Raw genomic sequence first — 12112 nt, 5'->3', positions numbered from 1 at the left:
GTGTGTGTGTGTGTGTGTGTGTGTGTGTGTGTGTGTGTGTGTGTGTGTTCAGTGGGTTTGACAGGAACTAAACTGGGCTGTGCTGAAGGAGGATGTGGCGCCTGTACAGTCATGCTGTCCAGATTTCAGCCACACACCAAACAGCCCCTGTATCCTCTCTGTGTGGAAATGAATCTTGCTACAGCTGTAGTCATGTGCTTCCATCTGACATTTCAGATTTCCCTGATTTCACAGATGTTAGAACACATTTATACTTAACTGCATTCAGTCATTATGCCGTCAACGCCTGCCTCGCCCCCCTCTGCTCCCTGCACATGGTTGCTGTAACAACAGTAGAGGGAATCGGCAGTCTTGCAAGGAAACTGCACCCCGTACAGGTAAACGAAAGACACCTTATTGCCCGAAAGAAGATATAATGTCATCTTTCAGCCCCAAATCAGGGTTGGACAAAAAAGACAGCCTTTAACAGAAATCAATGCTGAAAGTATCTAAAAAGAAGAATAGTACTCTGAAACTCTGTTTAATGTGTTTTGATGTTTAGGAACGAATTGCCAAGTCTCACGGCTCACARTGTGGTTTCTGCACACCTGGAATCGTAATGTCCATGTATGCATTACTGAGAAACAACCCCACACCAAAGATGGYCGACGTGGAAGAAGCCTTCCAAGGTTCCGAAGTTTGTTAGTTTCACTTCATGTGCTGTTGATTGACAGACTAATCAGCTAAAAACAACTCAGAACTACATTACGTTATAAAAATATGGCTGTAACCTGATTTCAGTTACWTGTCATTTACCTTGTCATTACTGTATTAGAATTGAATGTTTTTACGTGAGTTTTTACATAACACAACAGAAATGAGATACTGACAATAGAATAAAAAAGAATAAAAGACTAAATATAATAATAAGACTTTGCTTTATATTTCTTTATTTTTTTTTACTTTGTGATTGTAAAATGATTTAGGAGGACTTTATAGTAGAAAACACTGATTATACCACAATCCATTGGAGTTTCCAGTAATATAGTGTGTACAATTAGCACAATATTACAGTAAAATACTGTCAAAGTTTCAAAAATGTTACTTTCTTTCAGGAAATCTTTGCCGTTGCACTGGATATAGACCCATTCTGCAGGGTTATAAAACTTTCTCTGTGGTAAGATTACATTTATAATATTTAGGTTGAATTAATTATATAGCGTTGTTTCTGGACCTTTATTTTGGTGGTGTATTTCCTGCAGGATGGGGGATGCTGTGGTGGTAAAGAGAATTATGAGTGCTGTATGAAGAATGGGAACAAAGATCTCCAAATCTCAAAAGAAAACTGTGATGTAAGTCTGATTAATGGTCAGTGCTGTTAAGAAATGTGCTCAGATCATTCAATTAAAGGCTTTATGCATTTCTGAACAGGAAGTGACTTCCCTCTTCAATACCGAAGACTTTGAACCATATGACCCCACACAGGAAGTCATCTTCCCCCCTGAACTTATGGTAAACACACCACAAAACACACTGATGTGCAACATGTTCAGAAAACTGATTTTTAACAAACTATGTCAGTCCATCAAGATATACATTTCACTCATACAAACCAGTATATCATCAGCATACAGTCAAATGTATTATTTTATTTTGGACAACAATTTTGGGTAAAGGACAGGTACAATGTATGTGGGACAAGAAAGTAGCACTTTTAGATTTGGAAAGTGATTGTTGATTGTTTGTGGTCATATCATTTAAATGAGAGGTTCTCAAACTGGGGTCCCAGGACCCCCAGCAGTTCACGAGCCATAACTTGGGGGTCCTCAAATAATTGCAATAAATTGCAATTGTTTTTATTGTAAAATAATGCATATAATAAACACACTAAACCAAACAAAACGTAATATTCTTATGGCATTTAGGGGTTAAAGTGAAAGTGATTAAAAAAACAGCATAGGTTTTAGGAGGGGGTCCCTGGAAATTTTTTCACTCTTGTAAGGGATCCCAGATCTAAACGGTTTGAGAACCACTGGKTTAAATCATCATGAGAGCTGTAGTTCAAACGGCTTCTAGTCAACACTTAAATTTTACCTAATTTCCCTCTGGGATCAATAAAGTATTTTTGAAATGAATTGAATGGAACTGAATTGAATTGAATTGAATTGAATTGAATTGAATTGAATTGAATTGAATTGAATTGAATTGAACTGAATTGAACTGAACTGAACTAAACTGAATTGAATTGAACTGAACTTAATTGAATTGAATTGAATTGACTTGAATTGAAGTGAAAGTGCCGGTTTATACTTCATTACGTATAGCTTGTTGACATTGTTGCATCCAAAGTTGCGTAGCTTCCATCTGTTATCTCCTGCTGACACCTGTCATGTACATTGCCCCATGGTTAACTCTGTCCTGCAGACCTATGCGGCTCACATGGTCAATGCTTTGTGGCTGTTTCTGTTTATGCAGAGCAGCACTTCCTTCTGTGTGTCAATTTGGGTGGCTGTGGCAGAGTAGTTAGGGGGAGTTGTCCTGTAACCAATGGGTTGCTGGTTTGATCCCCCGTTCCAGGCATCTCAGTCACTGTGTCCTTGGCCAAGACACTTCACCCACCTTGCCTGCTGATGTTGGCCTGAGCGCCGGTGCATGGCAGCCCCGCCTCTGTCAGTGTGCTCCTGTGCAGTTGTGTCTACATCGTAGCTTACTCCCTTTGGTGTGTGAATGTGTGTTTGAATGGGTGAATGACTGAAGTTAAAGTGTTTTGGAGTCTGTAGGAACTTGATAAAGTGCTACATAAGTTCAAGCTATGTACCATTTTAACAAGAAAAAAAGAGATTTTCATCTTTCAACTCCTCACCCAATGTCTGATACATAGACTGAAAGTAAAACTATCTATCTCCTATCACTGTTTTTGTTTAGTTATTCTAGAAGTAAAAATGTGATCCTCCACGTCTTTAGCCCAACTATTACAGAGCCCGTGAGGGGTCATGGGAGATTTTTTTCTTTTGTGTTCCCACACAATAGTATTACCTCGCAATACCTTTTGCGTTCCCTCGCAAAAGTTGTTTTTTCACTATTTGTGCCTGCCGGTTTAGTAACAAATTCACACGCTCACCATTAGCGAGTTAGCCTACTGCTTTAATTCAGCTTCAGAATGAATATATCACACAGCCACGCATGGAAGTATGTCATATGCTGATATTTTAACACAGTGCAGCCATGCAACATCAATGTCAATTTCACGAACTTGTGGCAAAACATCCTGTTTTGGTAACCGGATATTTCAAAATAAAAGTCTGATTTAATTCAATTCATATGCAAAACAAACTTTTGCATGGGAACGGAAAAAGTTTTGCGAGGTAACACAAAGATATTGCGAGGTAACGCAAAGGTATTGCAACTATCGCAATGGCATTGCGTGGGAACACAAAAGAAAAAAAATCCCCCTGTGTCCCCTCGCAGGCTCCGTAAACTGTGAACACTGTCAGAAAAAACGTCTGAAATAACATAATTACTGATCTGCTGTCTGATATTGAAGTAAAAACCAGGCTTTAGTGAATTTAATAACCCCTTCATGAGTTCTATGACTTCATTTGGTTTGTAGGCTCACATCCTTTTCTGTCCTCTCTTCTCACCACTTCACTCTCACCTAGAGTCTGTCTAAAAGTCAAAGGTCACAATCCTTGTGTTTCCGTGGTGAGCGAACAACATGGCTGCAGCCGGGTAGTCTGAATGAGTTTCTGCTTCTGAAATGGAAACATCCAGAGGCAAGAGTGGTGGTGGGAAACACTGAAGTAGGTCTGTCTGCTTCTGTCAGAGTCACTCATTCATTTACTTAGTCCCGTAAGTATAACCAGTTAAGACATTRTTAATCCATTCACTCATTGTTTGTGTTTGCAGGTATTGAAGTCAAGTTTAAGAACATGGTTTATCCAATCATCCTGGCTCCAGCCTTTATCCCTGAGCTGAATGCAGTGACTCACACTGAGGACGGTGAGAAGGAAACAGATACAAACAGCACTAAACTTTAAAARCAGAAATATTTTCCACATTATAATATGTTAAATATGGTCCAGATGGGGGTAAAAGTGATTTTTGTGTTCAGGTATTGAATTCGGTGCAGCATGCACCCTGACCCACATGGCAGCAGTGCTGAGGCAGGCGGTGAGGACACTTCCTCCTCACCACACTGAAGTTTTCCTCGCCATCCTGGAGCAGCTTCAGTGGTTCGCTGGACAGCAGATCCGTAATGTAGCTGTGAGTCCTTGATTTAGTTCAGGAGTACAGTGGCAGTCAGAGGTTATCAGTGATTTTATCATTATAATTATTAACCTTTATTTAACCAGGCAAATCCCATAGAAATCCTAGATCTCTTTTACAAGGGAAGCCTTGGCCTCAAAGCATCGTGACATGCATGTTTTTGGTCTTCTCAGAATTTTCAGGAAATACACAGCAGCACCAACAAAAACTTCACSAATACTGTCAGTCAAGTTTTATTAAATAGAGGCAAGAATCCATTTTAGATAATTCTGAATTCAGATGTACAATTAAATAAACAGAACAGACAGTTAATCAAAYGGTTTAGTGGACTGGATGTTCCCCCAGGAAACAGCCTAAGGGCCTGATCTACAAAGGCATGTATAAAAGCACATGCAAACGTGTTAGCTGATTTATTTAATGTGCACTGAGGAGTGGTCTGTCAAACAAGCAAAATAGAAGACATTTGATTTAACATATTTGTCTTCATGAATRTACAGAAGATGATAATTAGAAAAATACTGGGCGGAGGAAATATCTGCAATCTGATTTATCAAACCTAAAACTGATCGCTGTTGCTCTTTTTGTGTCTATACTTAGCATGTTTGTAAGGCAGGCGCAAACTGGCACCACTCTACGAACCGATGTCTGCTTTCATTTTAGCTAGGCATCGTTACAACGACATACGACAAAGAGAGAATGTTCTGTGTGTTTGACATATTTGGACTGTCACAAATACTCCCCGTGTTGACGGCCATGTAGTGCACGCAAAATCCTCATTTCAGTAGGGCGATCTGCATCCCTTTTGCACCTGTTATCATTTTGCAAATGCATTTTTACTAGATCTTCCACAACACACCCACTAATAGCATGTGCAAATTTTGAGTTTGCACAAGCAATTTAGCACTCATCATTTGGGATTTTAGTAAATAAAGCCCTGGTTCTAATTCAAACACTTGTGAAGGTGGCATAACTCCAAGAAATATACAAAGAGACAGTTTGTGTCTGAAACTGGGAGACATATAGACAGAGGCAGGATGCTGTTAGTTGGCAAGGGAAGGTTGGAGGTTTTGCAAAACATTTGACATCAAATAATTTAGAATGGTAAAATAGATACAGTATATCCAGGAAGTATACTTTTCCCACTGAGCTCAGCAAACTATATACAACACTGACCAAATGAAAAAGATATTTTTGTGTTTTACTTGCGTTGTTGTGTTTGAAGGCTGTAGGAGGAAACATCATGACAGCTAGTCCCATTTCTGATCTCAACCCTGTTTTCATGGCAGCCGGCTGCAAACTCACTCTGATGGACAAAGGTAACACTTTATTTACATTAGTAAGCCTTTAAATATTAAGGCATTTTGACCCTAAATGATCCTGAAGCTTAGGTCCGATACTGCACAGTAATTTGGACTTACGTAAATCATGTCATCATATTTTGTTTACTTGTTCCAGGAGGCCCTGCGGTGACCTTTAAACTAAAGTCTAAACTGCTAGTTAATGTTTCTGCCTGTTAAATGTACGTTACATAATCAGAATCTGGTTAAGAAATCTCTTTTAATCCTACTGTATCAGACTCTGGTGAAACCTGTTAAAATACCAGAACATGAAGTTATAAAAGTTGTTAGTTAAAGCTGCGATTAATTTGTGGAATGATTTCTTAGCWGTTTGATTATTTTTGATCTTGTACCAGTTCAGACAAGTAACAGCAAGCCAAAAAGCATGGCCCTGACCTTTGACCTTTCTGTTTAACAGATGGAAGTCGTGAAGTTCAGATGGACGACACGTTCTTTACGGGTTACAGGAAAACGGTTGTACGACCGCAGGAGATCCTGCTCTCTGTACACATCCCATACAGCAAGAAGGTAGGGTAAGGCATCACCATAATAAAACCAAACTGTCAATCGTCTCAAACAGTGGCACCCAACAATCAGTGATGTAATGACATTGAAACCCAAGAAATCTTCACAAAACATGCAGGGCACCATTTTATTGCCTAGTAACTACTTTAAGTACCACCAGTAGTACTACYTTTTATCTACTGTGTACAGTAAAAAGAAACCTTTGTCGATTATCCTCAATCCCTAAACTTCAACGATCTTTTAACCCAGCCAGTCACTTCCTCCTATCTATTATCAGCTTCTGTCCAACACCTGTCGATGTTCTGTTTCCTTAGTCTCAGTTCGTCTCAGCTTTCAAACAGTCCCCTCGCCGTGAGGATGACATCAGTATTGTCACAGCAGCGATGAGCGTCACCTTCACTCCCGGGACTGATGTTGTGGAGACCTTGAGATTGAGTTATGGCGGCATGGCACCAACCACAATGCTGGCCAAGAAGACGGCGACTAAACTGCTGGGAAGGTAATAAGTCCACTGTGAGTGTAAAGATGAGGGAATGATGGAAAGATGTAACACTGTGTGGTGTCATACAGGAGGTGGGGGGAGGAGCTTCTGCAGGAAGCTTGCTCCTCATTGGCTGAGGAGATGGCGCTCGACCCCTCAGCACCCGGTGGCATGGTGACATACCGGCGAACTCTGACTCTGAGTCTGTTCTACAAGTTCTACCTGACGGTGCTGCAGAAACTCAGGCTGCAGGTCAGCGTTTCACCTGAAGAAAGTAAGTTTTGGTTTGCAGTTGTCTTAAACAACTGTTTTGTTTTATTTGTTCTGTCAGGGCATCGAAGTGCAGGAAGTTGGCTCAGAGTGTCTGAGTGCCACACAGGTCTACCATCACGAAACACCATCCAGTATTCAGATCTACCAGGTATGTCAAACTCTGCCCCACTGAGGCCAAAAGCAATCAAATATTTACTGCTTGGGTGTGACTCTTTGCTCTGCCTTCAGGCAGTGCCAGACAGGCAAAGCCAGGAGGATGTGGTGGGCCTTCCCATAATGCACCTGTCGGCCCTGAAGCAGGCCACAGGGGAGGCAGTTTACTGCGATGATGTGCCGATGTACGAGAATGAGCTCTACCTGGCACTAATCACCAGCACCAAGGCTCATGCTCGAATACTGTAAGACATCTGCAGCACACCTATGATGTATTAGTGCTGGGAACGTTAATGTGTTATCATTGCGTTAACAAAGCCAATGTTTAACAACAACAACTATATTAACGTGCATTTAACATACCTTGAAATTCTGCCCGGTCCATTTCTGATGCTGTTAGTTTTTCTCAGAGTTGTAAAGTAACTACAGTAAGTACAAATACTTTTTTACTGTACTTAAGTAGAATTTTTGGGTGTCTGTACTTTACTTGAGTAACTATTTTTAAGCATACCTTTTACTTCTACTTCTTACATTTTTACAGTTATCTGTACTTTCTACTTATTACATTTTTAAAAAAGGTAAGAAGTAGAAAGTCGTTACTCCTATTTCATTACAGTTTGTTGTTAAAAAAATATCCTCCTGCATTGAGTGAATTTACAGTAATTGTGGTTGGATGAGAAGTATAAATATATATCATTCTGATCCTGTATTAGTTTGCACACAATCCACCACAGCTGCAAATAACACAAATCACACTCCAGCAGAACATAGCAGATATACTGTAGCCTAGTACCAAGATGTCTGTGGCATACATACATACAAATACAGTATATATATATATATATATATATATATATATATATATATATATATATATATATATATATATATATATATTAACTGAAGCAGGTAGACTAGTTCATCCTAACTTTTTTAACATTAACGTTTTTATATGACAATATAGCCATTTTGGCCTTTAGAAAAACATTTTTTGAGGGTTTCACCACCTCTCAATAAATGTCATTTTGGGAAGTCTAGCCACTCATTTCACTCAATACTTTTACTTTCAATACTTAAGTACATTTTACGTCAGAAATTTACTTTTGATACTTAAGTACAAAATGTATTATATACTTTAAGACTTTTACGCAAGTAATATTCTTAGAGGACTTGAACTTTTACCAAAGTAATTTTATGGTAAGATAACTTGTACTTTTACTCAAGTATCACTTTGAGGTACTTATACAACACTGGTTTTTCTTTATTTTTAAATCTGTTGTTCACATGCACACAGATAAAGCCAGTGGGTATGGGGTATGAGATCTTCCTCATTAATAGCTTTGGATGGCCATCATGGCACGTCTTAACCAATGAAAGCCTTTGTTTTGTAGAGCTGTAATATAATAATCCTATACTGTACACCTTTACTGTATAACATACCTGTATCATAAACTTCACCTGCACTGTATTACACACCTGTGCTGTATAGCACATCTACCGTATTTATTCAAGTATAATACATAAAATTTAATCCATAAAATATCCATAATGTCGGGGGGGGTGGGGGTAGTCTTATACTCGGGTAAATATTTTTACTTATGTATTTTAATCGGCTTCATTCACAAAATGCTTGAGTCCAGAAATGAGACCGCATCGTGAAAAGCAGCTGAAACGAGCTCACCTGTGACACTCCTCCGTGCTTCAGAGCGAGATAATAACAGATCCAGGCAGGCGACATGATGTAAAAAAAAGGCAGTCCTGCACCTTAGTAATGATAACAAACTAATGACATTAGCTTGTGACCGGGCCGCTCCTTGAACAACAAACACGTGTTCATCTGTAATGGCTGCCGTCTACCGGTGTTCTGAAAAAGTTTGTATCCCTGAAAAATGTTTCCCCACCAGAGGGGGCGCTCGCAAGTAGGAAGGAATCTGCTTTTCCCCCAGAAGATGGTCCAAACCTCATGTGAACCTCATCTGACTTTTGTGTTGGCRCCTCCTGGTGGACTATGTGTAAAATGCCAGAATTCATATGATGCTGCTACAAAGCTCAAAATCAGTTTGCTGATATATATTTGTTGTCAAAATACCTTTTAGTACATATGTTGTTAAAATAAAATGAACAGTCCAATGATCATTTTACTGATATGTATAAAGACTGCAAAGGCTGAAAAATCTTGAAGTCTGTGTGAAATTGGAGGTAGTTTGAGGATTAAATTTTTATGCTTTTTAAGCTCAAAAAGGGGGGGGGGGTCGTATTATACATGAGATCATATTATACACGAATAAATACGGTATATTGAATAAAAAACCTGTACCATAGCACACACCTATAATCATGTGACCATTTCAGCTCTGTGGATGTGTCGGCAGCTGAACGTTCACCTGGTGTTGTCAGCTTCCTGTTTGCTGATGACGTTCCTGGCAGTAACCTGAGACACGACGAGACAGTCTTTGCTGACAGCAAGGTATTCTTATGTCGATTTGACCAATCAGAGTGCTCTAAAGTTTAGGTTGATGACGTGTTTGTTTGCTACRCAGGTGACCTGTGTGGGTCACATCATTGGGGCTGTGGTAGCTGACACTCAGGTTCATGCGCAGCGTGCTGCCAAAGCTGTTAAGATCCAGTATGAAGAGCTGCAGCCTGTTATCACCATCCAGGTGAGGCTAGGCACACCTGGACTGCAGTGGACCAACCAGGGCTCAGCTTCTCTATTTTGATTCTTCTGTAATTACATTTTTKGTTCATTTTACTGACAGGAGGCCATTGCTGCCCAGTCCTTTTATGAACCAGTCAGAACCATTCAAAACRGAGATGTTGAGGCAGGATTTAAACAGGCTGATCACATCCTTGAGGGTAAAAYTGTCTCTTTGGGTCTACTTRTGATCATCTTCCATTAAATATGTGYTAATAACTGAYTGCCTCTCAGGTGAGATTCATATCGGAGGTCAGGAGCATTTCTACCTGGAAACACAAGTCACTTTGGCTGTTCCTCTGGAAGATGGAGAGATGGAGCTCTTTGTTTCCACTCAGTCTCCTTCTGAATCACAGGTAATATCACTCTGAGACCTTGAAACTAAAGAGCATGTCAGTAAAATCTGGAGTACAGGTGGTGTTGGTCAGAAGTCGCAGTAGTGAATGGCAGCCTCACTTGCGTGAATCTGCCCAGGGCAGCTGTGGCTACAATGTAGCTTACCACCATCATTGTGTGACCTTTGGAGTCCTTGGACTTAAAGCTCTATACATGTTCAGGCCATTTACCTTTTGCAGTTTCTCAAAAATCCTTCAAAATAACCCAAAATACAGCTCTGTTTTAGTTCACTTTTAGTAACCTTTATACATCTGGCTTTTACTAGTATTTTGTCACTAGTTCTCTTCTTCTTTTGTCTTAATTCAGTTTCAGCTCCTTCAGTAAATTTCAGCAGTCATCTAACTCTTAGCATCAAACTGTATTTTCTTTAGTTTTTTTTTTTTTTTGCTTGTTTGTTTGATCAAATAAGGCCAAATTTAAGGTGTAATTTTACAGAAAATCACAAAATCATTAGTCCAAACAATTACAAATCATAAGAAAACAAATGTAGAGAAGCCCTTAAAGGGCTCGACACACGAGGAGTGACAAACTACAGCGATTAGCGGCTGTCATCGCAGCCAGGGTGAAACCCGACACACGGGACGCGATAGCGATCACAGCGTTGCGAATCGCGCTCTCAGATCGCTTGTCTTCACAAAATTTGMTTGGTTCTTGACTCTGAAGGCGGGTGTGCATTACAGACGTGTAAACTAAACAAATCTTGCGATGCTAATGATATTGAAAAACAAACACACATCAAGATACAGTTTTATGCGGAAAAACTTACCATAAACTTCACCCTGGTGCCAATAAATTCCCACAAAGTTTTTTAGTAATCACTTGGTGAAAGTGTTAGCTAACTGCAGTGTGTAGCATACTCTCCTCTCATTGGTCAGCCAATGAAACCCTCGCTGATTGGTAGTACGCTAAGCGACAGCGACAAAAGTTGAACATTTTTCAACTTTCATGTGTCGCGTCACAAGCTCGCGTGTGCACGTCTACGTGTACGAGCGCAAAATTTCACATGCACTATTTTCGCCGGTCGCTTAGCTGGAGGAGGGCAAGYGATTGTCGCCTCACCGCACAGGCTCCATAGGAAATGAATGGAGAGCGAGAGACGTCGCCTCCCGTGTGTCGAGCCCTCAAGACAGTCCTCCCAAGAGGCAACAAAGCACAACTGAGAACAACTAGATTTCATCACATGACTYTTGTCTGTCTCTGCTTCAGTTTTTTGTGGCGAAGGCCCTGGGTGTTCCTGCTAACAAGGTGTTGGTCCGGGTGAAGAGGATGGGCGGAGGCTTTGGAGGAAAAGAAAGTCGGACTATTGTGTTGTCTCCTGTGGTTGCCGTGGCAGCAAACAAGTTGGTGTATCCATTTGTTTGTTTTTTTAAACTGTAGTCCTTTAGAACGTGATGATAAGAAGATGTTTTGGTGTTTCAGGCTAAAGAGACCTGTCAGATGTATGCTGGACAGAGACGAGGACATGCTGATCACAGGTGGACGACATCCATTTTATGGGAAATACAAGGTGAGAGGGCACCCTCTGCTGGTGCATCACTTACATTTGTGAGAAAGTTAGATTATCTCTTTGCTTCTTGCTGCAGGTTGGGTTTCTGAACAACGGTAAGGTGGTTGCTCTGGACGTGTCCTTCTACAGTAATGCTGGAAACTCCATGGACCTCTCTCAGGCAGTGAGTATCATCTAGAACAGGGGCTCTTAACCTTTTTGACCTCGGGGCCCAATTTGTTCAACATAAAGAGACACGAGGCCCAGATACACATTACCATATGGATCAAAATGATAATTATTCTAAATCTCGGTATAATTTGTATTGTATTTGTATTTTAACTAAATAAAATGCACTTATATTTTAAAAGCAAAACTCCTGTCAATTAATCATAAGATATGATTATGACTTTTTTTATATTGAAACCTGCCCATAACAATTATTTGAACAAATACAACAGTCAGTGAACAAACCACTCAGGCTTATAAAAAATAAACATTTTTTAACATAAACAACAAAA

At 40.0% G+C, this 12112-nt stretch overlaps 1 protein-coding gene across 2 annotated transcripts in view; it reads left to right on the top strand.

Annotated features, from left to right (window-relative positions):
• The window catches only part of xdh (xanthine dehydrogenase), a 33369-nt gene that overhangs the window by 11527 nt on the left and 9730 nt on the right, over positions 1-12112 (top strand). The window contains exons 4-25 of one of the 2 annotated variants that reach the window (XM_014027073.1): positions 53-149; positions 269-377; positions 542-668; positions 1095-1156; positions 1242-1331; positions 1411-1491; positions 3639-3783; positions 3886-3978; positions 4091-4242; positions 5468-5561; positions 6001-6110; positions 6422-6606; positions 6678-6840; positions 6920-7009; positions 7090-7259; positions 9367-9481; positions 9555-9674; positions 9774-9870; positions 9944-10065; positions 11312-11445; positions 11525-11612; positions 11689-11775. In XM_014027073.1, the coding sequence (XP_013882527.1) occupies positions 53-149; positions 269-377; positions 542-668; positions 1095-1156; positions 1242-1331; positions 1411-1491; positions 3639-3783; positions 3886-3978; positions 4091-4242; positions 5468-5561; positions 6001-6110; positions 6422-6606; positions 6678-6840; positions 6920-7009; positions 7090-7259; positions 9367-9481; positions 9555-9674; positions 9774-9870; positions 9944-10065; positions 11312-11445; positions 11525-11612; positions 11689-11775 (2531 nt within the window). Of the gene's footprint in view, positions 1-52; positions 150-268; positions 378-541; positions 669-1094; positions 1157-1241; positions 1332-1410; positions 1492-3638; positions 3784-3885; positions 3979-4090; positions 4243-5467; positions 5562-6000; positions 6111-6421; positions 6607-6677; positions 6841-6919; positions 7010-7089; positions 7260-9366; positions 9482-9554; positions 9675-9773; positions 9871-9943; positions 10066-11311; positions 11446-11524; positions 11613-11688; positions 11776-12112 lie in introns of those variants that run through there. The other variant, XM_014027074.1, reaches the window with a different exon arrangement.

The sequence above is a fragment of the Austrofundulus limnaeus genome, unplaced genomic scaffold (assembly GCF_001266775.1).
Source record: "Austrofundulus limnaeus strain Quisiro unplaced genomic scaffold, Austrofundulus_limnaeus-1.0 Scaffold613, whole genome shotgun sequence".
In the NCBI taxonomy this organism is placed as follows: domain Eukaryota; kingdom Metazoa; phylum Chordata; class Actinopteri; order Cyprinodontiformes; family Rivulidae; genus Austrofundulus; species Austrofundulus limnaeus.
Note: the sequence above shows the minus strand (reverse complement) of the source record. Positions and strands in the feature narration are given on the sequence as shown.